At 65.3% G+C, this 26,472-nt stretch overlaps 3 protein-coding genes across 3 annotated transcripts; 1 reads left to right on the forward strand and 2 right to left on the reverse strand.

Moving 5' to 3' along the window:
- Window positions 1-207: 207 nt before the first annotated feature.
- On the reverse strand, window positions 208-2,841 carry SLC35E4 (solute carrier family 35 member E4). The gene is made up of 2 exons (XM_010223138.2): window positions 2,238-2,841; window positions 208-691 (listed from the first exon to the last, which is right to left on the reverse strand). Exons 1-2 carry the CDS (start codon window positions 2,839-2,841, stop codon window positions 264-266), a joined length of 1,032 nt encoding a protein of 343 aa, XP_010221440.2. The 3' UTR covers window positions 208-263.
- Window positions 2,842-3,998: 1,157 nt separating this feature from the next.
- On the reverse strand, window positions 3,999-7,143 carry TCN2 (transcobalamin 2). Its single transcript, XM_088532254.1, has 10 exons — window positions 7,089-7,143; window positions 5,964-6,144; window positions 5,802-5,831; window positions 5,577-5,719; window positions 5,338-5,499; window positions 5,094-5,263; window positions 4,805-4,979; window positions 4,532-4,724; window positions 4,301-4,422; window positions 3,999-4,061 (listed from the first exon to the last, which is right to left on the reverse strand). The coding sequence occupies exons 1-10, from the start codon at window positions 7,141-7,143 to the stop codon at window positions 4,000-4,002; spliced, it is 1,293 nt and encodes a 430-aa protein (XP_088388380.1). The 3' UTR covers window position 3,999.
- A 1,725-nt stretch (window positions 7,144-8,868) lies between these two features.
- On the forward strand, window positions 8,869-16,982 carry PES1 (pescadillo ribosomal biogenesis factor 1). The gene is made up of 15 exons (XM_088532287.1): window positions 8,869-8,922; window positions 9,060-9,139; window positions 10,008-10,161; window positions 10,502-10,611; window positions 11,080-11,251; window positions 11,508-11,597; window positions 12,897-13,013; window positions 13,206-13,283; window positions 13,710-13,799; window positions 14,050-14,180; window positions 14,343-14,468; window positions 14,648-14,832; window positions 14,972-15,102; window positions 15,855-16,022; window positions 16,707-16,982. Exons 1-15 carry the CDS (start codon window positions 8,899-8,901, stop codon window positions 16,782-16,784), a joined length of 1,734 nt encoding a protein of 577 aa, XP_088388413.1. The 5' UTR covers window positions 8,869-8,898; the 3' UTR covers window positions 16,785-16,982.
- Window positions 16,983-26,472: the final 9,490 nt, after the last annotated feature.

Raw genomic sequence — 26,472 nt, forward strand, 5'->3', positions numbered from 1 at the left:
TGCTCCCGCACGCAGAGCTGTGCCCACGGACACGCGCTCGCACACGCAGAGCCTGCACATGCCAGCGCACGCACGCAGCCCCACAGCACTGGCCACGCTCAGACACCCACTCGCATGGAGCCTGCACCCACGCTCACACGCGTGCCGAGCCACACGCAGAGCGGGCACACGCAGAAGCCCTCCTGCGCGCGCAACAGGGTGCAAGGAGCCCTCTGGCTTCCCACAGCAGCCCCGACGGCAGCTCTCCACGCCGTGCACGGGACCTATTCCCGTTTGTCCCGGTCCCGGCCGTGCCACGACGCCCAGTGGGCAGCGATGTAGTCCGGCTGGTGGTACATGAACATCCCGGCCAGCGTGAGCCCGATGCCCACGTAGCTGAGGCCGCTCAGCTGGCTGCCAAAGAGCAGCCGGGACAGCAGCAGGTTGCCCACGACGTTGAAGTTGCCCAGCACGTGGATGGTGAGTGCTGACGTGAGCGAGAGGACGCAGAAGCTGGCCAGGTTGTAGAGGACGGAACCGAGGCAGCTGAGCAGCACATAGGCCCAGAGGGTGCTGTCGTAGCGCAGGACGCCCGCCCAGGCCGGGCCCACCTCCAGCGCCACGGCTGCGCTGAACAGGATGCAGAAGCTGGGCAAGGACGTGAGGCAGAGCAAGGAGACGGCGTCCAGCCCATGTTCCTGCAGCAGCAGACCTGCGGGGAGAGCGCAGCGCGTCAGGCACACATGTGTGCCAGCACACGCGTGTGCACCACGTGCACAGCCCTCCACAGGCACGGCTGGCGCGGGCATCGGAGCGCCCAGGGCTGGCACCGGGCTGGGCAGAGAAAAGCGTCCAGCACCACCACGAGCAGCCCAGCTCGGTGCCCCCAAACCTCCGCAGCTCCCCCAGAGGCTCCGCAGGCCGAGCGGCACCGCAGGGAGCCGCTCGCCCGCGCGCGGGGCGGAAGCGGTTAAGACGCCGCCGGCATCCCCGGAGGAGGAAGGGCAAAACGGAGGGAGGGAGGCCGGGGGAGCAGCCCCCGCCGCTGGCCTGGTGACAGCGCCGGGCGCTGCTCTGGAGGGGGTGACGCACACGGGCAGGGCTCGCGGCCGCTCTGCACCACCCTGTCTGCGGCCAGGGCGCTAGGAGCAAACGCCCCTTTAGTCCCCGCTGTGACTCCCCGTCTTCCCCCATCCCTTGTCCGTCTGATTTTGCAGCCGGAGCCAGAATCTCTGGGCGTGTGGCCGGTGTCCCCCCCATTGGAGACATGCGGGGACACAGGCACAGCTGCCCCCTACGCGGTCCCCGCCGCACAGAGCACACACACAGCCGCGGCCCCTGTGCTCCCGGGACAGCGGCACGGGGCTGCCGGAGGGGCCGGGCGGACGCCGGGCAGCGGGTCGAGCCGGCAGCGCCTCCACAGCACCCGCAGCCACAGCACCCACAGCCGCAGCCGCAGCGCGGTGCCCGCCTGGGCTGCCCTGAGCCCGGCTCCAAGGGCACCCCTGGGGCTTGGGGATGGCGTGGAGGGGGAGTCACAGCGGGCACGGAGCAGCGCCCCAGGGCGCCCACGGCGCTCGCGGTCTGACACGCTGTGCGCAAAACGCTCCCGCTCGGAATGTGAAACGAAGCGGCCGGCGCCGCTCCGCCGCCTGCCAAGGACAGCGGGGCCGGGCGGCTGTCCTGCTCCCCGGCCACCCCGTGGCGGTGCTGGCATCCGGGGCACGCGAGGAGCCGGCAGTGCCCATGGGCCACCACCAGCTGGTTTGCTCATCCCACCGCACTGGGCCGGGAGCAGGGTTTGGCCCCAAGGAGGGGTCGCTGGTGTGGGAAGGGGCAGCACCGGGGCTGGGTGACCCTGGGGTGGCACCAAGGCCAGGGTGGGCAGTGGGTGACACTGGGGCTGGGATGGGAATGGGATGACACTGGGACCAGGAGGACATTGTGCTGGCATCAAGGCCAGTGTGGTGGCATTGGGGCTAGGGTGACATTGTATTGACACCAAGCTGGGGTGCCAAGGAGGTGACCTCGGGACTAGGGGACAGGGGTGACACTGTGACCAGAATGGGCATACAGCGGCTCTGGGCTTGGGAAGACACCGCGCTGGCACCAAGGCCAACATGGGCAGTGGTGGCGCCAGGGCTGGGATGCCACTGGACTGGCCCCAAGGCTGGGGAGGGCAGGAGGTGGCATTGGGGCCCCCCTCTCTGGTACCCTGGGCAGCAGCGCCAGGTCCCCGGGCAGCGCGTGGCACTTACTCTGCTGGATGGACTTGAGCCCCCGCAGGAAGGTGGCGGCGAAGAGGAAGCAGCAGCCGGCCTGGTGGAAGCGGACCTGGCCGAGGACGCTGCAGGCGGCGCCGGCGCACACAGGCGCCATGGCCGCGTACTGCAGCGGGTGGTGGCGGCGGCGCAGCAGCAGTGCTGACAGCAGCAGCGTGAAGAGCGGCGTGGTGGTGTAGACCACCTGCGCCACGTCCAGCTGCACGTAGTTGAGGCCCAGGTTGCCGAAGGCCACGCTGCTGCAGAAGGTCGCGCTGAGCAGGTAGATGCGGGCGCGGGGCCGCGCAGCGGGGCCGGGCGCCCGCAGCCTCGCCAGCGGGTAGCCCACGGCCACGGCCGAGAGCATGTGCAGGGAGGAGAGCAGCAGCGGGTAGCGGAAATTGTGGATGGCGAAGATCCACTTGTTGAGGCTGGCCATGGTGGTGCCGGTGCCGAGCCAGACGAAGACGCTGAAGACCAAGGGCAGCGGCCGCCCTCTCCCGTCCGGGCCCGGGTCCGGCTTCCAGGGCCGGAGCGGCCGGCTGCCGGCGCCGGAGGTCATCGCTGCCGCCTCATGGCTCCTCGCGGCCGGCCGGCACATTGGCGACGGGCCCGGCCCGCGGCGGGGGGGCGCGGGCTGCCCCCGCGGCCTCGCCGGCCGCTCTCCCGCTCCGCGGGGATGCTCCGCTGCGCAGGGAGGCCGCGCGGCGGCGGGCGGGCGGCCGGGGCTCGGCGGCGATGCCGCGCGGGCGGCTCTCCCAGCGGGACGGCGGGCGGCGCGTGGCTCCTCCCCGCGCGCCCGGGCCCCGGCGCGTCACGGTGGCGGCGGCGGGCGCGTGCGGCGGGGCCTGCTGCTCGCGGGAGCCGCCACGGCAGCCCCCGGCCGCCATGGCAACGGCGCGGCTGCGTCAGCGCCCTGCGGCTGACTCGCTGCGGGATGTTCCCGGCGACGGGAATGCTGCTGCCGAGCGGCGGCGGATGCGGCGGGGAGGGCGCCGCGGCCTCCCTGCCCCGGTGCGTCACCCTGGCTCCCGCCCCGCCGCTGCCGGCACCGGTGGCATCCGGCCTGCGGGGCCCCCGCACCACGCTGCCGACGGGGACGGGGACCGAGGACCACGTACCCTCCCCTGGCGCGTCCGTATCCCCCCTCGGCCCCGCAGCCCTGGCTCATCGCTGGCCACGGTGCTGACCCCTGCGAGCCTTCCCGGCGCCCGGCCCGCACGCAGGGTGTCCCCCCACCCCGTGGACCCTGTTCCAGGGGCTGTTTGTGGTGCCCCAGGCTGCTGCAGTGTCCCCGTCCCCGGGACAAGCACCTCTTGGGATGGGAGGACACGTCTGCACCTGGAGTCACCCAAAGCCCTGCAGCTCGAGGAGGCCCAGGGACCCCCTTGGCTGGGGCGCAGAGGAGAGCAGCCCTCGTTTGTGTCCCGCACTGGTGGTGGCAGAGCAGGGCACAGCGTCACCGTGCCACCTGCGCGGGGACAGTGCCATGTGGGATGAGGAGACAGCAGAGGCAAAGGCAGGTTGTCACACCGTGCGCCTTGCTCGTCCCTCCTCCTCCTCCTCAGGCGGATTTGGCGCAGGGCACTCGAGGGTGCTCCAGGAAACACAACACAGCGAGGCCTGCGGTGCGGGAAGGACATTTCATTGGCACCGGCTTCCTCAGCCAGAGCTCTGCTCTCTGGGACGGCAGCGCTGGGAGCTGCCGCGGGCGCCGCCTCGGGCCACGTGCCCCCGCCGGCCGCACCGGCCATGCTGGCTACCACTTGCTCAGCCGCAGGATGATGGTCTCCCTGTCGCGAGGCCTGTAGTCGGCAATGCCTGCGGAGAGAGACGGCGATGGGGCTGGCGGGAGCCAGGGGGGCCATGCTGGACACGGCGGGTGTTCACAGAGGGGCAGCCAGTGCCCAGAGAGAAGGGGACAGGTGGCACCTCCAGGCCCCATCCCCAGAGCCAGGTGAACCCCGGGGGGACACACGGACACTCAGGGTGCAGGGAGCTGCGTGCAGGGACGCAGCAGCCCAGGGGAGCGGCTCCCTGCTGCTGCCTTGGGCGCTCACCCATCTGCAGGCTGGTGTCGGGGGCCGAGAGGATCTGCCAGTACCGCCGGTCTTGCGTCTTGGCCTCTACCTTCATCACCATCGTCAGGAAGGGGCCGTGGAGGCTGTCCTGGGTTTTAAACCTGGTGGAGGGGGGAGAGGAGGACAGGGAGGAGGCGGCTGGGGGCGGCAGCCGGTGGTGGGGGCAGCACCGCCCGCCGCCCCCCGCGCTGCCGGGGGGCATGTCCGTACGTGAAGGCATGGCGCTCCTGCGTGGAGGCCACCTCCAGCACGGCCAGGAGGGAGGATCCGGAGGGCACGGACACGGACTGGTTGTAGAGCACATGGTGGCGGCACAGCTTCTTGGGGCACTCCACCAGCAGCCTCACCGCGATGCTGCCCGGCCCCACGGGCGGCATGGAGGGGTGGACGGGGCGCAGCGTGTCTGCAGGCAGCAGAGCTGCTGCGGCACGGAGGGGCGACAGCAGGGCCGCCCGCGTTGCCCCCGCACCGCCCCGTTCCTACCGTTCTCCCCATCGCAGCTGATGGAGGCCACGTCCAGGTAGCTGCGGCCGTAGAGCACGGGCAGCAGCTGCGAGATGGCCATGGGGTTGGTGAAGTTGTCCAGGCTGCTGAGCAGGCTGCTCCTGGCCTTGCTGAACGCCGGCTCCGAGCTGCACGCGTTGGTGGCGATGAAGAACTGAGCGTGGGGAGGAAGGAGGTCTCAGGGCAAGGGACAACCTGCCTGAGCCCAAGGCGGGACACGGGTCTGTTCTCCCTGTCCCCGCGTGGCGCCTGCACCCGCAGCGCCCACCTGCATGGCCAAGGGGGTGCTGAAGACGTTGCCAAAGAGGCCGTCGGGGCGGCGCGCGCGGAGCAGCTTGGCGCGCACGGCGCGCACGGCCGCGCGCAGCTCCAGCGAGGCGCGGGGCGGCGCCGTGCGGAGCAGGCAGGCGAAGGCCAGGCCCGCCACGGCCTCCGTGTCTGTGGGCAGCAGCAGAGGAGAAGGGCAGTGCCCGCGCGGGACGCTGCGCGCGCCCGCCCACCGCCCGCCTTACCCACAGCGCTGCCACCGCCAGCGCCCATCCTGCCGCGGCGCTGCGCCTCCAGCAGCCGGCGGGTCACCTCCTCCTTGAGCGGCCGCTGCTGCACGCACATGGCCAGCGCGCCCAGGCTGTACTGGTAGTAGCTGCTGTGGGGGCGGCCATGGCGCCGGGAGCCTGCGCGCGTGGGCAGCGGTGTCACCGCGGCGGGGCGGGAAGGGTCCCCGCCGCGCGGCGCTGTCCCCCGCGCTCACCCCGCCAGTCCTTGTCCAGGGCGAACTTGAGGCGCTGCAGCACGGGCAGCGCGACGCCCGGCGGCTGGCAGGCGGCCCGCAGCGCCAGCGCGTGCAGCGCCAGCAGCCCCGTCTTGGGCTGCCCCGGCTTCCTCGCGGGGCTCCTGCACGGCACCGCGGCACCATCAGGGCCGGCACAGGGTGCCCGTGGCACTGGGGAGGCGCTGTGCTTGGCCACGCGGGTACCTGTGGTGGCCGTGGGCGCTGGACGATCGGCTGTGGGACGACGAGTGGTGCCGGTGATGGTGGTGCTTGGAGAGGCCGCTGCCGAGCGGGGCCCTGCGGGACACGCGGGGTGGCAGCGCTGCGGCGGGCGCCACAGGGCCACGCGCGCACAGCGGGACCTACGTGAGGCTGCCCTGCACGGTGGTGTTGAGCCGCGCGAAGTAGCGCCCCTCGAAGGCCGCGTCGTGCTCGTCGGCGAGGCGAAGCGCCACGTAGATGCTGGGGTTGTCCTGCCACGCCGGCGCCTCCGCCAGGCCCAGCAGCCGGGCACTCATGTTGCGCGCGGCGCCCGCGGCCGGGAGCTCTGCCGAGGAGGAGGAGGAGAGGATGAGGGGCGGCGAGGAAGGCAGGGGACGCTGCCGGTGCAGCCCGCACGTCGCGTGGCCCCGGTGCTCCTGCCCCGTGTCTTTGCCCACCGCAGCGCTGCCCGAGGCCCTGGTTGTGGTAGGGACGCGTCCCAAGGCTGGGACCCCGGCTGCGAGCGGCTCCCCTCGGCAGTGCCAGTGCCTCGAGCCCCCGGGATGCACACGGGAAAGGGGGACGCAGGCTGGGCTGGTGCTCCGGGCCCACCAGCTCCATGGGAACGCGCAGAGCGTCCCGGAGCTGGCAGGGATCCAGCCCCTGCGCTGCTGGGTTTGTCCTAGCACCGATGCAACCCTGCTGAGCTCCCCCCGGAGCCGCAACCCACAGCCTCCCCGCAGGAGCGGGAACGCGAGGATCCCCCGGGACACGCTGCCGAGAGCAGGCTGAACGCGAGGATCCCCCGGGACACGCTGCCAACAGCAGGCTCCTGCTGCACGCTGGGTGTCCCCGCTCGCCCAGGAACGCGCTGCCGGTGGCACCACGGGCTGGGCACAGGCTGGGGGCACCTTGCGGCGCTGGCGGGGTCTGTGCAGCGCTCAGAGCCGCCGCAACTGGGCTGGGGTCTGGCACAGCAGGGGAATTTGGGAGAGCAGAAGCCCATCGCAGACCCGGCCTTTGGGTCAGGGTGACACCGTTGCAGCAGTGACAGGCCAGAGGCTGGGACACAGGGAAGCGGCGCCACCGAGCTCAGCCGCTGCTCCCGGGAATCTCGTCCCAGGGGTTCGGGAGACCAACGGCCTCCCCGGAGTCAGGGCCGAGCGCAGGACGGGGCCGCTGCCCCCTGCGGTGCCAGGGACGTCTGGCCACCCCGCGCGGGGCTGCAGGGCCGCCTGCACCAGGGGCCCCTCCGCGGCGCCTCGGCCGGGGGCACCCGGCCCTACTCACCGCAGAGCTGCGCAGGCAGGAGCGCAGCCTGCAGCAGCACCAGGACGAGCCACATGGTGCAGCGGGGACGCGGGGACACGGGGACACGGAGCGCGGGGACACCGAGCGGCTCGCGGGGCCCTGCGGAGCCGAGCGCTGCCGGGACGAGCGGAGGCACCGCCCGGACAGGAAGGTGTCGTCAGAGGCCCTTTCCGCAGGCTGGGGCCAGCCCAGCAGAAACGAGATAGGACGTTGGCCCGGCGCGAAGCACAGGGGACGCAGAGCGGAACCGCATGGAGCGGGGCTACACAGAGCAGAACTGCACGGAGCAGAACTGCCTGGAGCGGGGCTGTACGGAGCAGAACCGCACAGAGTGGAACTGTGCAGAGCGGAACTGTGCGGAGCGGAGCTGTGCAGAGCAGGGCTGCATAGAGCAGAACCATGCGGAGCAGAACTGCATGTAGCGGAATCGCGTGGAGTGGAACCGCACAGAGCCGGGCTGCATAGAGCGGGGCAGGGGGGTCACGGCCACTTTCCCCTCCCGTTTCCGCCCGCTGTCAGACGCAGCCGCTGCCTCCCCGGCCGCTTCTCAGGCACCTCCTGGCGCGGGGGCGACCGGCAGCGGCGCCGCTCGCCGCCCTCTGCGGCTCAGGGCACAGTGAGAGCAAACCCAGCCCGCGTCAGGCTTGAACTGACAGTTTTAGCAAATCGATATAGATACAAACATAGATACAGACATACAGCTGTAGATATGTAGCTACAGGTACTGAGTGCCCCATCCCTGCAGGGACACACAGCCCCCAGGGCAGCTCGGACCGGGGCTCGTTGCAGCCGCTGCGGGAGGCAGCAGCCACGCAAGGAGCCAGGAGCACTCGGTGTCTCTGTGCCTGGTGGCACCGCCGAGGCCCAGCCCGTCCCGGGTGCTGCAGATGCGCAGGGGGAGGCCGGCCCCAGGGCACGGGGCTGTCCCTATGCTGCTGAAGGGGACAAGCCCTGGGGGAACACGGGGCTCCCGCGGGGCCTCCCTGCGCCCAGCGGAACGGGGCGGCTGTGCCACACGCAGGGTCCCAGCACATCGCAGGCGGCCGGGACACACGGAGGCTCCCGGGGAGAGGCAGCCTGGGGGGCTCTGCCACCGGCCACAGGGCTCCCGGGGTCGTGTTCCGTGTCAGTCACACACGGGTCCCCTCCTGCCAGTGCCGCCTTCGGGGTGTCGGGAAGGGATGAGGCCGGCAGGGACATGGGGATCCCGCGGGAAGGGGCCGGCGGGACGCGCGGACCAGGCCGGGGCCTCGAGGCCTCCGGGACGTCTCGGCCTGGCTGCAGGCAGCGGCCCCGGCCCGGGCTGGCCACGGGCACCCAGGGCGGCCCCGGCTCTGCCGCCCCCCGCGCGTCTCTCAGGCTGGAGGAGGGAGCGGGACAGAGGAGCGGGGACCGGCACCGGGACCCGCCATGGCACAGGCGGCGCCACCCCCGGCTGCGCCACACTCCCACAATGCCCCGCGCCGCCGCGCCTCTCTACATCCCAGCGTGCCGCGCTGCCCCGGTATATCCCAGCGTGCACTGCGCCTAAGGCCCCCGCCCCCCGGCCTCTCGGGCTGCCCGCCGCGCGCCTGCCCGTGCCCGCCGCCGCCGCGGCCCGCGTCGCCCTCCCCGCGCCCGCCACTCGCCGCGTCGCGGCCATTCCCGGCCAGGCCCGGCACCGGGCGGCCGCGGAGGCGGCGGCCGCGGGGCGGGCGCGCGGCGGCGCCGCTCAGGCGCGGCGGGGGCAGGCGCGGGGGCCTTCGGGCGGGCGGCGCGGAGCCACGCGGGGAGCGGCCGCGGCGCCGCCATGGGGGGACTCGAGAAGAAGAAGGTGCCGGTTCCCTCTCCCCTTCCCCGCCCCAAGGCCCGTTACCCCCCGGGGCTGCGGGGCCTCCGCTCCGTCGCGGCCCCGTGCGGGGCTCCGGGCCGCGCGGGAGCCGCTGACGCTGCTCCCTTCTCCCCCCGCAGTACCAGCGCGGAGCCGCCACCAACTACATCACCCGCAACAAGGCGCGCAAGAAGCTGCAGCTCAGCCTGCCCGACTTCAGGTGCCGCCCGGGGCGGCGGGAGAGCGCGGGGGAAACGCGGGGCCGCCTGCTCGGTGCTCGGGCCGGAGCCGCCGCCTGCGCCCGTGCGCGCCGGGATGGCCCGGCCGCCGGGGCTGCCCGCCCGTTTGGCCCTTGGGAACAGCTTGGAATCAAATTCCAGAGCCCTGGCACAGGCTGCCCGGAGAGGCTGTGGAGGCTCCTTCTCTGGAGGTCTTCCAAACCCACCTGGATGCCACCCTGTGCCCCTGCTCTGGGTGTCGCTACTGGAGCAGGGGGTTGGTCACGATGATCCCTAGAGATCCCTGCTCGCCTCGGCCGTGCTGTTGGCTCTGTAGGAAGTGCCGGAGCAGGGGTTTGGGAACGTCGCCCTTGTGTTTGGGCTGTTGCAGAGCCCCGGGGTGCGCCAAGGGGTTGGCAGCAGGGAGGAGTGGAGCCCCTTCAGCTCGGGGGTCAGGACGCAGCCTCGGCCAGGCCCTCCCAGCGTCACCCGAGACAGACGCACAGGGTCTGTGTCCCTGGGGAGGCGCTTTGGGCAGCGCAGCGAGGTCAGAGGGAGCTGCTTCCCCCAGGGACGGGGCCCGCGGGCGCCTCCGTGGGACGGTGAATCCAGCAGCCCCGCTCGGCAGCACAGGCTGGTCCCGTCTGCTGCTAGGAGAGGGTTTTGTGCGGGGCGACGCAGCTGGGCACAGGGCAACGTGTCCAGAACCAGCGCAGAGGCACCCTGCGAGCGTGGGGATGCAGGAGGGAGGTGGAGCTGAGTACCATGTGCCGGGATAAGATAGAGATAAAAACCTTTTCTAGCCCTTGTTTCACTTGCTTTCAGTGAGTGTTGAGATCTAGCTTGTGTCACCTGCATCTGCATTGACAGGCGCCTCTGTATCCTGAAGGGGATTTACCCCCATGAGCCCAAGCATAAGAAGAAGGTGAACAAGGGCTCCACTGCAGCCAGGACCTTCTACCTCCTCAAAGACATCAAGTTTCTCCTTCATGAGCCCATTGTCAACAAGTTCCGGGAGTATAAGGTATTTAGGGGGCACAAGAACTTTGGGGCTCGTGTCCAGGGGCTCTTGTGCCTGTGCCTGGGATGGGGTGATGGGATCTTCTCACTTCCAGGCCGTTGTCCCTTGCCCCCAGCTTTGGTTAACCGCTTGTGGCAGCAGAGCAGGGGTGTTTGGGGGCCTGGCTGTTACGAGCAGCTGGTGGCAGCCCCTCAGACCTGGAAGCTGTCCCCTCAGGAGCCTGTACAGCCCCCTGGGGAGGCGCTCACGCCCAAGGACTGCCTCTGTGCACCTCGCAAGGCTTCGCCTCCCTCCGTCGTTTCCCTGGAAGGGAGCCCTGAGTCCCCCCTCGTCTGCCCTGCAGGTGTTCGTCCGGAAGCTCCGGAAGGCCTATGGGAAGAGCGAGTGGAGCACCGTGGAGCGGCTGAAGGACAACAAGCCCAACTACAAACTTGACCACATTGTGAAGGAGAGGTGAGGCACTAGCCCTCGCTGCAGCTCAGCGTGGAGCAGGCCCAGGGAAAGGGTCCTCACGAAAGAGGGCTGTTATCAACAGTGAACTGGCCTGCAGCCCGTGGAGCCCGTGCTGTGTCCATCCGCCGTTAGGACTCCAGCTCCCACGGCAGCTCTGGGAATTGGTTGGCTGGTGAACGGGGTTTCGGAGCTCGTGGAGAAGGACCAGCAAGCTGCGTGCTGGCTGTAGCAAAGCACGAGTGAGCCGGGAGCTGCTGGCCGGGAGCTTCCTGGTACCCGCAAGGGACGCTTCATCTCTGGGGCTCCTCTGGCTCAGAGGGCCGTGTGGGATGTAGATACTGTGCGGTGGCTCCAAGACCCCTTCCCTTCCTCTTAAGCAGTGTCCGGCGGCTCCTGCAGCTTTAAGCAGGTGCTGGTGGCTCTGTGGCTGAGTCTGTTTTTCCCTCTTCTTCTCCTGCCCTGTTACAGGTACCCAACCTTCATCGACGCTGTGCGGGACCTGGACGATGCCCTCTCCATGTGCTTCCTCTTCTCCACCTTCCCGCGGACCGGCAAGTGCCACGTGCAGACCATCCAGCTGTGCCGGCGCCTCTCCGTGGAGTTCCTCAACTACATCATTGCCTCCCGTTCCCTGCGCAAGGTGCGAGCCCGGGGGGCTGGGGGCAGGACCCCTGCCGGGGCGCTGTGGGGATGGGGCAGTGGCCTTGGAGCACAGAAGGACACAGGACCGGCTGGTCCTGGTGGCAAGAGCGGAAGGGTTTGGGTGTCCGTCTTGGATGTCCCCCAAACAAACCTGCTGGCTGTGGGGGCATCAGTGAGAGCAGCCCTTGGTGGGAGCAGGGCCAAGCGCTGCTGCGGGGTCCCCTGCATCTGAGCCCCTGCTCTGCCCCCGCCAGGTTTTCCTCTCCATCAAGGGCATCTACTACCAGGCTGAGGTGCTGGGACAGCCAGTCACCTGGATCACCCCCTACGCCTTCGCCCATGACGTGAGTAACCGTGTGCCTTGCTGTCCCCTTCCTGGCACTGGGGAAAGATCACGGGAGTGTCTAGCTGCTCACGCAGTGAAGAGAGAAGTTAGGCTGTGCCCAGGCTGAGGTGGGACGGCCAACTTGGGAGTCACGAGGGGCCACAGCCCAGGATGGCTGTGTCCTTGTCTCCTGTGCCTGGCTGTGCCAGCTTTCCCTGGTGCTTGTTTCCTCTTGCTGTCAATTATTAAATGTGCTTAGCTCAACAATTAAAGATTAACCTGCAGTAATGAGCCTCGTAGCCCTGAGGAAAGAAGCAAGGGAGACTCCACACCCTCCTTGCCAGGGTGGCTCTGTCCTACCTAGCAGGACTCATGCAGTTCTCCAGCAAGGCCACAGGGGCTCTGGGAGGCGTGGGATGAACTTTGCCAGGACAGGCTGCCACACCAGGGTCAGTGACACGAGCTTCCACTGCGATCGCTGTCTTGTCTGGCTCTGGGCTTGGCCGGGGGTGGCACAGTCAGGACGGAGCTTTGTGCCTTTCTGTACAGCCCGCACTGGGGATCACCTCCCCTCTTTCCCTCGCAGTATCGCCTGAGTGAGCCTGTGTTTTTCCTGGCCAGCGTTACTTCTTACCCCCTTGGGTTTTGATTGTTAAGGCCCTGGCCAGATCCCTGCTTGGTTGAGCTCCGTTAGTCCTTGCCTGTCTCTTTTTCTGCTTTGCTAGTGGCCTGCAAAGCTGACCTGGGGAGCCAGAGTCTTTTACCAAGTCACACAAAGGCCAAGTTGTGGCCTGTTCCCTGGCTTCCCTGGGTGCTGCAGGGTTGTCTGGGGACACCTGGGCACCTGTCAGGGAGTGGGTGGCAGGGCCAGCTCCCCTCAGGGTCCCCATCCACCCTGGGATGTGCTGCTGCACCCAGCTGTGTAGCTGGGCAAGTTGAGGGCTGGCAGGACTTGTAGCAGGGTGGGCACAGGGAGGGATTCGGGCCTTGTGGGGCAAGGGGGGACGGGCACACGGCCCCTTGGGCAGCACAGAGACCCCTCCTGCCCAGGGCCTGGTGCTGGGCACGGGCATCTGCAGAGCTTATTGTGGAGAGGGCAGCATCCTCCCTTGCAGATGAGGACACAGATAGAGAACAACCTGTTCCATCTCAGCTCCAGATCAAGGAGTGAGTGAGCAGCAGACATCCAAGAGGCTTGGTGCTGCATGAGCTGCCAGGTCCCGTGCCCCAAGCTGGTGCCAGGAGAACGGGCCCTTGTCCCCACAGAGGGGCTCCAGCCCTTGGGCCTTGTACCCTAACGGCTCCTGCGTGTCTGCAGCACCCCACGGATGTGGACTACCGTGTCATGGCCACCTTCACGGAGTTCTACACCACCTTGCTGGGCTTCGTCAACTTCCGCCTCTACCACTCCCTCAACCTGCTCTACCCGCCCAAGGTGAGTCCCTCACCTGAGCCGCCCCACGCCTGCCCGGAGCCAGGGGGACCCGTGCCCGCCGGGGCCTGGTACAGTTGGCGGGGAGCATGCGCTGCCGGGGGGTCACGCTGGCCCTGGCACAGTGTGGCAGAGGGGAGGCTGCTTGGGCGCTCTGCGTCTGGGGGCTGTGTGCCAGGCTGCCTGTTTCTGCAGATTGAAGGCCAGGCGGAGGTCGAGCTGAAACCCGCGGAGGGCGAGGCGTACGCCATGGATTCGGAGAGCTACCTGGAGGTGAGGGGCACCTGCAGCGGCCAGGACCTGGCTAGCACCCAAGAGCCGCTGGCCTCTGTGTCCTCACCATGGATCCTGTCCTGGCCGGGGACGCTGAGCGTGCGGGAGCCGCAGAGCAGAGCCTGGTTCATGCAGGGTGAAGGGCTCTGCTTCCCAGCTCCCCGCATGCTGCCCCAGGGCAGATCCATGCTTATCCCTGAGGGCCATTGGTTTCTACCCTGTGTGACAGGGAGCTCTGGAGCTGCTGTGTTGGGGAGTGTGGGATTAAGGCAGCACATGGAGGAGGCTGAACTCCCACGAGGGAGAGGAGCTCCTTTGATCCTTTGCTGCAGAGGATCACCCCGCCTTCCTCTGCGAGGCTGCCTTTTCTCCCGTCCTCAAAAAGCCATCTGGAGATGACACCTTCCTGTTCTCGCTCCTCTGCAGAAGCTCTCAGCCTTGAGTGCCAGCTTGACCCGTGTGGTGGCACCAACCCCAGAGGATGACGTGGAGATGGATGAGTTCCCCGTGGAGGGGGTAAGAGCCTGGCGAGGTGGCTCAGCCCTGGGCCTTGTCGCTCTGTGCACAGCGTGTTCTGTGGCTCAGCAGGAGGCCTCGTTCTTGAGCAGGGGCTGGCACTGCCTGGTATGGTGCTGGGAAGGACCGATGTGATCAGGAGGATGGGGAGCAGCGTCCAGGAGCCTTCCTGGCAGAAGGGGCTTGGCGGGGGCTGTGTATGGGGGAGAGAAGGTCCCCATGCAAGAGGCTCTGGCTTTGTTCTGAGCAGGAGACTGCTGAGCAGATGGATGCAAAGAAGAAGGAGCAGGAGGCCCTGGAGAAGCAGAAGAAGCTGTTTGAAGGGCTGCGCTTTTTCCTCAACAGAGAAGTGCCCCGAGAGCCGCTGGCCTTCGTCATCCGGTACGTGCGGGTGGGTTGTTCCTCTGCAGCCCTGCTCCCCCTTCCTGGATTTTTCCACTCTTTGTGATGGGGTCTGGGGCTTGTCTGCCTGATATCCTGCAAGCGAAGTGAACTTGGGGGCTCTTTCAGTCCAAGTAACCTCTTGGTGTGTTGTACTGGCAGGTGCTTTGGGGGCCAAGTGTCCTGGGACAAGTCTGTGTGCATCGGTGCCACCTACGATGTGAGTGACCCGTCTATCACGCACCAGATTGTTGACCGGCCCCGTGTGGAGCAGCAGGTTGTTGGCAGGTGAGTGAGGGCTGTCCCCAAAAAGGGGGCCTGGGCTGGTGAGCACACCTGGCTGTCCTGGAGCTGTCCCATGCTTCAGGACACGTTATGGTGGCATCCTGCTCTGCTGCCGTCTTGTAAGACCCCTGGGACCAGAGGAGATGGCCTGACCCTGGCCCTGCGTTCCCTCTGCCCCACAGATACTACCTGCAGCCTCAGTGGGTTTTTGATTCTGTCAACGCCAAGCTGTGCCTCCCTGTCGCTGACTACTTCCCCGGCGTGCTGCTGCCCCCGCACCTCTCACCCTTCGTCACGGAGCAGGAAGGAGACTACATCCCTCCGGAGAAGCTGAAACTGCTGGCCATGCAGCGGGGCGAGCAGCCAGGTACCGGGAGGTGGCAGCCCCCACGGGCTGGAGAAGGCAGGGCCAGGACCTGCTGCCCAGGCAGAGCTGTACGTGCTGCTGTGCCAGGCTCTGGTCTACCTGTCACGGCCCCTGGCTGGTAAAACTGACCTCTCCATAGGTGAAGAGAGCGAGGAAGAGGAGGAGGAGAACAATGAGGAAGAGGAGGAGGAGGAAGAGGAGGAAGATGACTCTGAAAAGGAAGAAGAGACGAAATTGAAGAAGATGGAAGAGCAGAAGACTCAGAGCAAGGTACTGTGCCTGGCAGTGAGTTGGGAGCCCCAGGAGGAGGGCACTTTGGTGAGTGCTGTTGCTGCCAGGTTCTGCTGCCTGCCCGGCTTCCTGGCCCGTTCTGTGGGACTCCCGTGTGCTCCTGGCCAAAGCCAAGAGGGGCTGGACTGGGCTCTCAGAAGCCCAGGCTGGGTCCTGGGTGGCCTGTGCTCTGTGCCCAGCCTCTCACCAGGCTGTCTGAGCTCAGCCTGAGGCTGGGCCTACAAGGCAGGCCTGCCCAGGCCCTGAGGAGCCTGTCCCAGCCCCTGCCGGGAGCTGCCGCCCTTGCATGGGGGACACCCCTGCAGCCTCTTCAGCCTCTGTGTTGGAAAGAAGTGGCCCTTCCGATGGAGGGATACGTGTGGGCTCAGGAGACCCTCTGCCAAGCTGCAGAGCTTCCTGTTCTTGAAACACAGAACATGAGCAAAGTGAAACGCACCCCCCCCCCCCCACCCCGGTGGGCTGGATGGCCTCCAAGGCAGTCCAGAATCCTGGGCATGATGCGGCTGAGGTGGCCCTTGGGCCCATCGCAGCTGCTGGTGCTCTCCTGCCCCTTACTCCTGTGTTGATGTGCTGGGACCATCATGGCTGCCTCGTGTTTGCAGCAGCTCTCGTGCAGCTGCCTCGTGCACAGGGTGCCGTGCCCCTCCATGGGGCAGGGCGCGGAGCACCCGTCTGTCCTGGGAGAGGGTGGGCTCTCAGCATCCACGTCCTGAGCTCTCCCGCTCCCGCAGGGACTCCCGGTGACGGTGACGGCCGGCAAGGTGCGGCTGGAGGACAAGCAGCGCCTGGAGCAGGAGCAGCAAAGCGAGGAGAAGCGCCTGGCCATCATGATGATGAAGAAGAGGGAGAAATACCTCTACAAAAAGATAATGTTTGGCAAGAAACGCAAAGTCCGAGAGGTACGTGCCGCCCTCCCATGGCAGTGATGCTCCGGCACAGTTCTGGGCCACGAGACCTTTGCCTGCATCCTGCTCCCTTGCCTGTGTCAGCTCCTCCTGAGTCAGGTCGCAGCTGTGGCTAAACCCTGGTTTATCCCTTGGGGAGGGAACAGCCCTCGCTGAGGTGGGTGTGCCGTTCTCTGCTCCGGCTGTGGGAGGGAGGGGCCCCTGTGGCTGCACGCTCGGCTCCCTGCCCTCCCGTGAGACTCTGGACGGAGCTGAAGCCACCTGGAATGAGTCTTTAGGCAGTGGCCTGTAAACAGTGCAGGTGCCTGGGGGTTTCCAGCTCTGCCCTTTGCTGTTTCCCTCTCTGCCCCATGCCCACTTTTGTTTGATAATGAAGGCTGAGGCTCCTGAGGCCTCTTCCTGGGTGTGTCCCTGGCCATGGACTGGCCCTGGCCCGGGCAGAACAGAGCTCTTGCTGCTCTCCTAGAGCTCCCCGCCTGCTTGGGGGCTGCCACGTGCTGCTGCTTGTGCCCAGGCAGCTCAGTGCCCCAGGGCTGCCCTGGGAGTTGTTATCCTGCGCAGCAGGAGATGGGTTGACCTCCTCTAGGTACAGGGTGAACGGGTAGTGAGTCTAAGAGCAGAGAAGCCTTCAGCCTCTGCAGACTAATCTGACTGTGTGTCTTGGGGGTTTCTCCTCAGGCAAACAAACTCGCCGAGAAGAGAAAAGCCCACGATATGGCCATGAAAGAGGAGAAGAAGAAAAGCAAGAAGGCGTGACGGGCATGATGGCATCTCCAAGGCTCCCCTCGAGGGGAACAGCCCCATCCTCCACCTGCAGAGACTGGCTGCAGCAGCCCTGGGCCTGCTTGCAGCCTGGCCAAACCTTGCAGAGACCATCTTGGATTTCGGTGGAAATCCCTCTGCTTTGCTCTTGGGACATAAATGCTAGATTAAAAAATGTTCCCTGTCTGTAAATACACCTCCTGCTGTGCCTTTCCCCAGGCCTCCCAGGTTGCCTCCACTCTCCTCTGCAAAGGCCTTCGCACAGCACGTGTCAGTGCTTCTGCCCCCCTGGCTCGTGCTGTGGGGTCAGCGTGACAGCCCTGACATGAGGAGTGTCATCTTGATGTTGCTGCCACCATTCCTGCTTCCCAACCCGCGAGTGCAGTGAGCAGTCTGAGGAACGCGAGGAAGCCAAGGGCAGCTCCATCTTCTTGAGCAGGGCCGTTCTGGATGGGTCATTGAATTTTCAGAGACGAGGGGCAGAGGGGAAGGCCTCGTGCCACAGCAGGAGTTTCCCGGCGAGTACCTGTGTTTGTTGGATGCTGCAGTGTTTCAATGCTGCAGTTGAGGGAGGCTCGGGGAAAACAGCAGCGCTCTTGCACCAGCCTTGGGGGAATGGAGCCTGCAGCAGAAGGGAGCCTTTTCTCTCCCTTAAAAAGCTGCTCCCCAGCATCTCTTAAGGCCTTTGCACGTCCCTTCGGTGACACAGCCTGTAAACAGTTTCTACTTCTATCAGACTTTTTTTTAATAAAAAGCTGGCAGTTCCGCCATGGTCACTGGTGTCTGTTCGTGCGGGCTGGGGCAGGGCGCTGTGCCTGCTCGCGGTGACCTGCCTGCAGTGCTCTGGTTCTCCTTTCTTACTGCCCTCGCCCACGTGTTGCTGCCTAGGTCGGTTTTGGCAGGGTCTTGTCTTGCGGCTGCCTTGGGGTGCTCAGGGCTGCCCCCTCTGCCCCAAGGCAGGGACTGCTGCTGGGAGTGGGGGTGTTCACCGTGCGCAGCCCCTCTCCCCTACAGCCGCCCGCTCTGTGATAACCCCCATTTCCCGCAGCAGCGGGACCCTGTGGGGACACGCTGGGCTGCCCGGGAGCCAGGCAAGCGCCTGCGGCGCTGCCCGCGTGCGTACCCTGGTCTCACACGTTTAACACAGCGGCTCTTGTGCCCGGCAGCCTGTGAAGCTGGTCCCAGCCGCAGGGTCCTGTCCAGGCAGAGAGCTGAACTGGGAATTCCTGGCGGCAGAAGTTCCTTGGGGACAGTTGTTTCCTCCCCATTACCCTTCTGGAGGCTCCCACGCTTCCTGCTTTGCAGCCCCCTCTTGCCTTTGTTGATAAATCACCTGCAGTGCAAATACTGGGAGAGGCTGTAGATAAGGCATTTAAGGGCGAAGAGGTTATTACAGGTACGTTGGTTATCAGCACTAAAATGTCTTGCTCTAAAGCCAAGTGATACATAGAAAAGCTGGGATTTTTTTTCCAGCCTGCTTTTTATGAGGCAATTTACTGCAGAGGCTTTCTAAGGCAGGACCACAGAATGGTTGAGGTTGGAAGGGGCCTCTAGGGATCATCCAGTCCAACCTCCTGCTCTACCAGGGACACCCAGAGCACGTGGCACAGGGTGGCATCCAGGCGAGTCTGGAAGATCTCCAGAGAAGGAGCCTCCACAGCCTCTCTGGGCAGCCTGTGCCAGGGCTCTGGCACCCTCACAGGAAAAAAGTTCTTCCTCACATGGAGATGGAACTGCCTGTGTTTCAGCTTGTACCCATTACCCCTTGTCCTGTCACTAGCCACCACCGAGAAGAGTTTGGCCCCATCTTCTTTACATTATCCCCTCAGGTATTATACATATTGATGACATCTCCTTTCAATCTTCTCTAAGCTGAACAGACCCTGCTCGCTTAGTCTTTCCTAATAAGACAGATGTTCAAGTTGCTTAACCATCTTTGTTGCTCTGCGCTGGACCCTCTCTAGAAGCTCCACGTCCCTCTTGTCCTGGGGAGCCCAGACCTGCCCCCAACACTCCAGGTGCTTCCCCAGGGCTGAGCCGAGGGGCAGGATCCCCTCCCTCGCCCGCTGGCAATGCTCCTCCTGCCGCAGCCAGGAGCCCATTGGCCTTCTTGGCCACGAGAGCACATTGCTGCCTCCTGGGTAACTCATTGTCAACCACGACTCCCAAATCCCTGTCTGTGGAGCTGCTTCCAGCCCCTAATCTGTGCTGGTGCATGGGGTTATTCCTCCCCAGGTGCAGGACCCAGTACTTGTCCTTGTTGAACCTCGTGGGTTTCCTCTCTGCCCACCTCTCCAACCTGTCCAGGTCCCTCTGAATGGCAGCGCAGCCCTCGGGGGTGTCAGCCCTTCCGCTGTGTTTGGTGTCATCCGCAAACTTGCTGAGGGTGCGCTCTGTGCCCTCGTCCAAGCCATTGATGAACAAGTTGAACAGCACTGGGCCCAGGATTGTCCCTGTGGGACACCACAGACCTCTAATAAGACTCAGACCATTGATCACAGCCCTCTGAGCTGCGCTATCCAGCCAGTCCTCAATCCACCTCACTGTTCACTCATCCAACCCACACTTCCTGATGTTGCGGAAGACAGTGTCAAAAGCCTTGCTAAAGTCAAGAGAGACAACATCCACAGCTCTCCCCTCATCCAGCCAGCAAGTCATCCCATCGTAGAAGGCTATTAGGTTGGTCAAACATGACTTCCCTTAGTGAATCCATGCTGACTACTTCTTACCACCTTCTTTTTCCTTCATGTGCCTAGAGATGGTTTCTAGGATGAGCTGCTCCATCACCTTTCTAGGTGGAGGATGGAGGTGAGTCTGGCCGGCCTGTCGTTTCCTGGGTTCTCCTTCTTGCCCTTTTTGAAGACCGGAGTGACGTTGGTTTCTTCCAGTCCTCCAAAATCTCCCCCGCCCTCCACAACCTCTCGAAGATGATGGAGAGCGGCTGAGCAATAACCCCCACCAGTTCCCTCAGCACTCTTGGGTGCATCCCATCTGCACCCATAGGTTTATGCATGTCTACTTTGCCTAAACAATCTCTAACCCAACCCTCCTCGGCCAGAGGGAGGTTTTCAGCAGAAAGACCAAGGCGGGGATGGGGATGGGAATGCTGCTGCCGAGTGTAAATCCCGGCAACCTGCTGCATGGTGTGTGGGAGCTACAGCGTTGCCTCCAGGTCACCCACCTGAGTGTGACAAGGGGGCTGAGCAGCTCCCAAAGCAGTTAGCAGAGGTAATTAAGGACAAGCAGCTTCATCCTTTCCTACCTCTGGGAGCTGCAGCTTTCCCTTGTCTTTTCTGCTGGCACTCGCCTCTGAAATGTGGGCAGAGCTTGATGCCTGAGGCTCTCCTAGCCCCAGATTCGCTCAACCTGCCCCTTTCGCTGGCTGCGTATCTGCTTGTCGAGGCAGCGCTGCGCCAAAGAGCAGAACTGCCCCGGGGGTGACAGTCCTTGTTTAAAGCAGATTCAGCCAAGTGTCCCACCACACTGCTTTTGCTTGGAGATGCTGGTGTCAGGACCGAGCTGCCTGGCCTGAACGAAGAGCAAGGGTTGCTACTAAGGGGGTTGAGTTATACAAGTGCTTCTCGGGGTTAAATTTTTAATCATGGAAAGGACTGTGTGAGGCTGCCAAGGTGGCTCACAGGAGCACCCTTGTGCTCCACTAAAATTCAGGAGATGGGAGTAGTTTTGCCCTGCTGTGACCCTGGAGAAGGCAGTAGGAAAGGGAAAGAGGAGACTCGAGTATTGCAGAGGTTTTGAAATAAGGACTCTCAGCAAATCGGTCAAAGCAGGGAAGAAGAAATAGGAGTCAGTGGTCTGTCTGGAGAGTCTCTGGCGCGGTACTGACCCTCTCCAGACCTGCGGGTGTTGAAAAGCTGGGCTTGGCCCCTGCAGACCCCAGTCTTGGAGACTCCCATCTTGGAGATGTCTTCACCAGCCCCTGAAGTAGAGGCACGTGGTTGAGGATCTCTATCCTCATGGGTAGAGATTCCACCTTGGATCTTTCCACAGAGGAAAGATGCTGCTTGAAGGTGGCTCCTGCAGTTCAGGCAGCTTCCAGCTGGGTGGCTTCCAGCAAAGAGACAAGTGATTTTCTGGCCACGTTAGTCTTGTTACTCCAGGTCTCCGGGCAGCTGAAGTGACATCAAGGCCCAGAAGGACGCATGCTCTTCTGCCTATCTTGCCCCTTCCCCTTGTGCAGCACAAGAGCCTTGTGCTGGTGTTAGTGACCGCACAACCACCCAGAGGAACCCATTGAGAGCGGGTTGAAATCAGAGCCCAGGCTTCGTTCAGGGGCCGCCGCGGAGGCTGGGGGCCGATTTTCTGGGGAATTCTGCCCTGGGCACTGGCAAGCAGGACCACGGGTGGGTCTGAGGCACCTGAGCCGTGTCCGCAGCATGGGCACTTCTTCCAGCAGTACCCGGGTGTCAGGCGGTGGCTTGGGCCGCACTCGCTCATCAGCCCCTGACCGAGCACCCCGGCGTGCTGGGGCAACCTGATGATCCCTGGTGGTTCTGCCCCTTCCCATGGCTGGTGCCACCAGCGGGCAGTGACGCTGGTCCCAGGGAGCGGCCTGGCTCCGCCCGGCCCTGCTGAGGCGTCGGCGGCTCCCGGGCCACACGGGCAGAGCCCGCGGGGCCGCCGGCACCGGGGGCCGCTGCCGGTCAGGCTCCGTGGGCCGAGCCAGGCCGCTCCGCTCGGCCCGACGTGCAGCGGGGACGCACGGGGGCCACCGTTGCCCTCGCAGCCAGGAGCCGCGGGCGCTCGGCATCACAACGAGGCCTGGCCGTCCTCGTCCCGCGGAGGGGCGGCGGGAGCCGCGGCAGCGACTGAGGAGCTGCCCCCGCTGCGCTCGGTCAGCTCGGCGCCCGCCGCCCCGTGACAGCTCCTCTGTGGCGCCGCCGCGGCGCTGCCCAGCCCAGTGCCAGCTCCAGCGGTGCCACCAGCGAACGCGCCGTGGATGCCCGCAGCCCTGCCGAGGAGATAAGCGAGAGAAGCAACGTGGAGCGGAGGCAGTAGCTAACACTCTACCTTCTTCTCCTTCCTTTTTTTTTTTTTTTTTTTTTTTTTTTTTTTGGTCTTTATTGTTATTTGTGCCTTGCCTTTGCCCCGGGAGCTCATCTGCCAGGAGGGTTTGCCTCACTGTTGGCTTTATTTGGCGTGTAAACTCCTCAGGGCCATAAACACCTGCCGGTGCCATGCAGCCTTGGTGATGGTAACTGCGACCTGAGGGCGGGTGAGGTGGGAGCCCACGCGGCCCCGGCTGCCGCTGGCCCAGGACAGCTTGCGAGGTTCGAGACGGGGCCCCGAGGCTCCTTGGTGCCATGGGCCGCACACGGGGGCTCCGCAGCTGGACGAGATCCAGAGCGAGGACATTGGCCGTGTGCCAGGGCTCCATGCGCGGCAGGGGGGAGGCCAGGGCCGCCCACGCTGGAAGCACTTGCAGGCCCAGGGCTGCCTGCTGGAGCCGGGGCTCAGCGCAGCCAGGGCTGCCGGTTGAAAAATTCCCTGCCACTGGAGCAGAAGGGAGGTTGCAGGTGTGGTAGATAAGGAAACCAGTCCAGGGCTGATAAACCGAGCCCAGCTGGTGCAGCAGTGTCAGGAGGGAGCAGTGCAACAGCCCGTGTGAAGCAGGGCAGCGCAGTGCAGCCTCCGCTGCGTGCGTTCGGCGTTCCCACCGGCATCGGCAGCACTGGCACGGGTCTTTCTGGCCTTGGGACCCTCCAGGGTGCGCGGCCAGCACTGGGGGCTGGGCCTGGCAGTGGAATGTGGCTCCGGCACCAAGACCTGTTCCTCCCCTGGCCTGGGAGGTGACCGCCAGCGGGTCATGTCCCGCCACGGGGCTGGCCGTCAGGGCGCTTCCGCCAGCGTTTGGAGGTCCAGCAATAAGGCAGCGTGGCCACACAGTTAGGCAACGAGCAGCCGGTGAGGTTGAGCGCCCGTGCTCCCTCGGCACTCCCTGTCGCAGGACACTGGTGCATGGGGAACGCTGCGATGGAGCCGTGGACGACAGTGGCGTTGTCGGCATTCAAATGCAGACCCTCCTGCTTTGCAGCTCCTGCACGTGCTTTCCGAGCGAGACCGGCCGTGAAAGCGCTGCCTCAGCAATGGTGCTTCTCAATGTAAGTTACTCTGTTTCTACTCTTAAAGCCAGGGTGGGATTTTTATCCCTTTTTCCCCACGGGTGACCATGAGGATCAGAGGGTGGAAAAGTGGCTTATGACCAAGGCAGGGCCCTCCTGGAGGGGTGATTCTTGGCAGGGCTACTCAGCACCCCCAGGTGCCTTGATCCTCGCTGGACCATCACAGATAGGGGAGATTTGTTTAGAGCAGGGGGTTGATAGACTTCCAGAAAAGCAGCTGCATCCACTCGGCTCATGGAGGAGACTGTTGCCAGGAGGATTTCCCCGTGCCCTTGTGCTTCACTGTTGAATTTGGCTGTTCTGTGTCAAGGTCCAAACACGCCCAGGCCTCTTAGTAGGGGTAAAGACAGGATGCGACAACCCTGCCCGCTTGGGCTGCGGGGACACAGCCTTGAGCAGAGGAGCCTTGTACTTTGCCAGCCGCCAAAGCACACGGCTCATTAGGTCGTTAAATCAGCGTCCCCTGGCAGCGAGTCACCCTTGGCTGGTGGGAGCGGGCAGCTCCGCAGCGGAGCGGAGTTGCTGGGCTCTGTGTGGGCTGTCACGTACCCGCCACAGCTTCTCGGAGCTGGAAACTCCCTTTAAAGCACCATGCTGCACTCAGCAAATCCCGTGGGAAGGTGCTATTCTGGAGAGCAAAGCTCTTCGGAGAAGGGGTAGGATGGCTGCCTGCCCCCAGCGGCTGCTTTGGAGCTCAGGGAATGGGGTACTTGGAGAGCACATGGCAGGAAGCCACTCCTGATGCCAAGGGTCAGGAAAGACACTTAATTCACTGTTGCACTTAATGCACTCAGTAACTATTAACTATGGCAAATGTACTCCAGGCATAGGTGAAGACATTGGTGGTAAATCAGCAGCGCCAATCCAGCTGGGGCTGGTGCAGCTGAAAATGCGTCGGCCGCAGCTCCGCAGTGCCGTGAGCCCCGCGAGTCCCGCTCCCCATCCGCCCCCAGAGGCAGGCTGGAGGGGGGTGCAGAGGCACTAGGTAACTGGCTCCTGTCCTTTCTGCTTCTCCAAACTGTGCTGGGGTCAGCGTGGAGCTGCCGCTCTCACACCACGGGGCTGGGGGTGCTGCTACTGCTGAGCAGAGCCCCGTGACCTGTCCGGAGCCCGGCAGGGAGGGCAGCACTCTTTTCAGGGGGACAGAGAGGGCTCTGATGAGGAGGCGCCCTCTCTTTCCTTGAAGCAAACCCACGGCATGGTTAAATATTGAAGGCAACAGCAGTGCTTCCCGCTCCGCTGGGCCGGAGCACATCTAGATTAGAGTTTTCCCACCTGGAGCCGACCTCGGTGGGGGTAAAGGACAGTGACAGCTGGCGCAGTGAATGCCCAGCTCCCTGCTGGAGCGCTGCCCTGAGCTGAACGGAGCAGATCTGCTCCCTGGTCCATGAGCTGGAGCCCCGTGCGCGGCCCCGCAGCCCCGTGGCGCTCAGCCCTGCGGGCTGCTCCGGTTGGTGGTGGCCTGCCGGTGTGATGAGCAGTGCCAGCGCGGCGTGCGCAGCCTGGGGGTGAATGCAGCGCTGCAGGCACAGCCCGGGCTGGCATGTGCCTGGAATTCCTGCCATTCCAGCGTCGGGCAGAGCGCGGGGGCTGCCGCCGCTGGCATGGGCAAGGGCTGGAGCACGAGCCGGGGGGCTGCGGGCTGGAGCTGTGCTGGGGTCTGCTGTCCCCAGGGCAGCTGTGTGCGCTGGAGCCGGTGGCTTCGCGGTGCCCCTCGGCGCGTTGCAGGGAGTGGCGGCTCGCGGCAATGCTCGCCTACCTGCTCCTCTCTGCTGTGTTAGGCTGGGGGCAGCCGTTTGTGGAGGTGCCCGTTTCTCTCCAGTGCCTACAGGGAGACTAGGGTGATGGACACAAACCTGGGCATTAATTTTGGGGTGCCTGAAGTAGCCTGAATGGATCCCATCTTCCAGTTCCTTTTGGAGTCAGGGATGCCTCTGCTTTGGCCCAAGCCAGAGGCTGCCTCCCGTTCCAGGCAGTTCCTCAGGAGGGAAGTGACTCCTCACTCCAGGACGGGTTTGAATCAAAGCAGTTAGTGCCCGCATCAAACGCAGGAGCCGACAGGCCCTCTTGGCCAAGATGGAGAACGTTGCTGCTTTTCTTGAGCCTGGGTACGGCCTCAGCACGGCGCCGCGTGGGCGAGTGGTGCAGGTGGACTCTGTGAGAAGGGGATGTCGGGTCCCCGCGGCAGAACAGGCTGTGTGCACCTGGCCGGGGGGAGGCAGCGGCTCCAGCTGCCCTGCGCGCCACAGGTCAACACTGAGCAGGCTTGGGGACCTAAGCCCTGGCTGTATCTGTGGTGTGGGGACAGAGCTGTGGATGCGGCCGTGGGGCGCAGAGACATGAAACGAGGCCTGTAAAGTGTGCGGAGGAGCCCGCAGAAACCCAGGGGTGGTCACCCCCAGGAGAGCCCTGGCCCGTGGCGTGTGTGGGCAACGACTTTTGTCAGCGCTGGGCAGGGCTGGGGGGTGCCCTGCGCTCACTGCTGGCCACCAGTGCAGCCACCGCTCGCTCAGAGCCCTCGGCCGGGCCCGGGGCAGCCCGCGGAGCCGTCGTTGCTTTGGCAGCAGAAAGGCGGCTTTGAGGCCGTGGGGAAGAGCCGGGGCCGTGTTCCGGCGCACAAAGGCTCCTATTCTGGCCCGAGGATGGGGTGATGTGCTAGCAGCCCGGGAGGACGGGAGCAGGGCGCCGCTCCGGACGGAAACGGCGCCCGCGAGCTTCCCCCGCCGCTCCGGTGACGCCGCCCGTCGGGAACAAAGGCTGCCGCAGGCTGCCAGCTCGGGCTGTTCCACCCGAGCACGGCGCCGGTCCGTGCCCCTCGCCGAGAGCCCGGCACCACGGCCGTGTGGGACAAGAGCCCACCAAGGGCTTTTTCCCGTGCGGGGCTGCAGCGAAGAGGGCAGCGGCGAAGGCCGCGTCCTACCGAGGGCTGTGCAAAGGGCTGGCGAGGGGCGGTCGGCGCGAGCAGGGAGCAAAAGAGCAGGAACACGGCCGTGATTGCGGGGGTAAAAGCCACATAGCGAGAGGGGGTGCTGGGAAGGAGGAGATGGGCTGGGTATGAGGGGGCACGGAGAGGGATGGCCCGCGGTGGCACACGGGGCACCTGCCACCCACTTCCCAAGCCACCTGCCAAGGGCCGAGCAGCATCTCCTGAGCCCGCCGGTCGCTGCCGCTCTGTAATTTCCCGCCCGGGATTTGCAGGGAAACCGCAGCCACACGCGGCATCCCGGACAACCGCTCCCGGTGCCGCCGCGCTCCGGGAGCGCGGCCGTTCGCCGCGCGGGAAGCGCACGCAGGGACAATGTCGTCCTTGATCGCGGGCGCTGCAGATGGAGACAAACGGCCCCGTTGTTCCCGGCGCTGCAAGGGAGTGGGGTGAATGGGGCCTCTGTGCGCCCGCAGTGGGAGGAGAAACCAAGCCAGGGAGCCAGCGAGGTGGCAGCGAGAGCCCGGGGCCCCGGAGCGGCTACCCCGGGGGAGTGTCCAGCAGCTCCACACCTAGGAGGAGAGCACGGAGCGCGAGAGCATCGCCCCCGCCGGCAGCG

Source organism: Tinamus guttatus, unplaced genomic scaffold, assembly GCF_059628265.1.
Source record: "Tinamus guttatus ecotype Peru unplaced genomic scaffold, ASM5962826v1 Tinamus_guttatus_pri_ptg000459l, whole genome shotgun sequence".
In the NCBI taxonomy this organism is placed as follows: Eukaryota; Metazoa; Chordata; class Aves; order Tinamiformes; family Tinamidae; genus Tinamus; species Tinamus guttatus.

Excerpts from the sequence above, each read along its gene's own strand:
- SLC35E4 (XM_010223138.2), bottom strand. The coding sequence starts at position 2,841 with ATGTGCCGGCCGGCCGCGAGGAGCCATGAGGCGGCAGCGATGACCTCC. Across the intron at positions 692-2,237 it reads GCTCAAGTCCATCCAGCAGA|GTCTGCTGCTGCAGGAACAT; the intron begins GTAAGTGCCACG and ends CTCTCCCCGCAG.
- TCN2 (XM_088532254.1), bottom strand. The coding sequence starts at position 7,143 with ATGTGGCTCGTCCTGGTGCTGCTGCAGGCTGCGCTCCTGCCTGCGCAG. Across the intron at positions 5,720-5,801 it reads AGCGCCCACGGCCACCACAG|GAGCCCCGCGAGGAAGCCGG; the intron begins GTACCCGCGTGG and ends GGTGCCGTGCAG. Across the intron at positions 4,980-5,093 it reads GCACCCCCTTGGCCATGCAG|TTCTTCATCGCCACCAACGC; the intron begins GTGGGCGCTGCG and ends CCCCACGCTCAG.
- PES1 (XM_088532287.1), top strand. The coding sequence starts at position 8,899 with ATGGGGGGACTCGAGAAGAAGAAG. Across the intron at positions 8,923-9,059 it reads GGGGACTCGAGAAGAAGAAG|TACCAGCGCGGAGCCGCCAC; the intron begins GTGCCGGTTCCC and ends CTCCCCCCGCAG. Across the intron at positions 11,252-11,507 it reads CCTCCCGTTCCCTGCGCAAG|GTTTTCCTCTCCATCAAGGG; the intron begins GTGCGAGCCCGG and ends TGCCCCCGCCAG.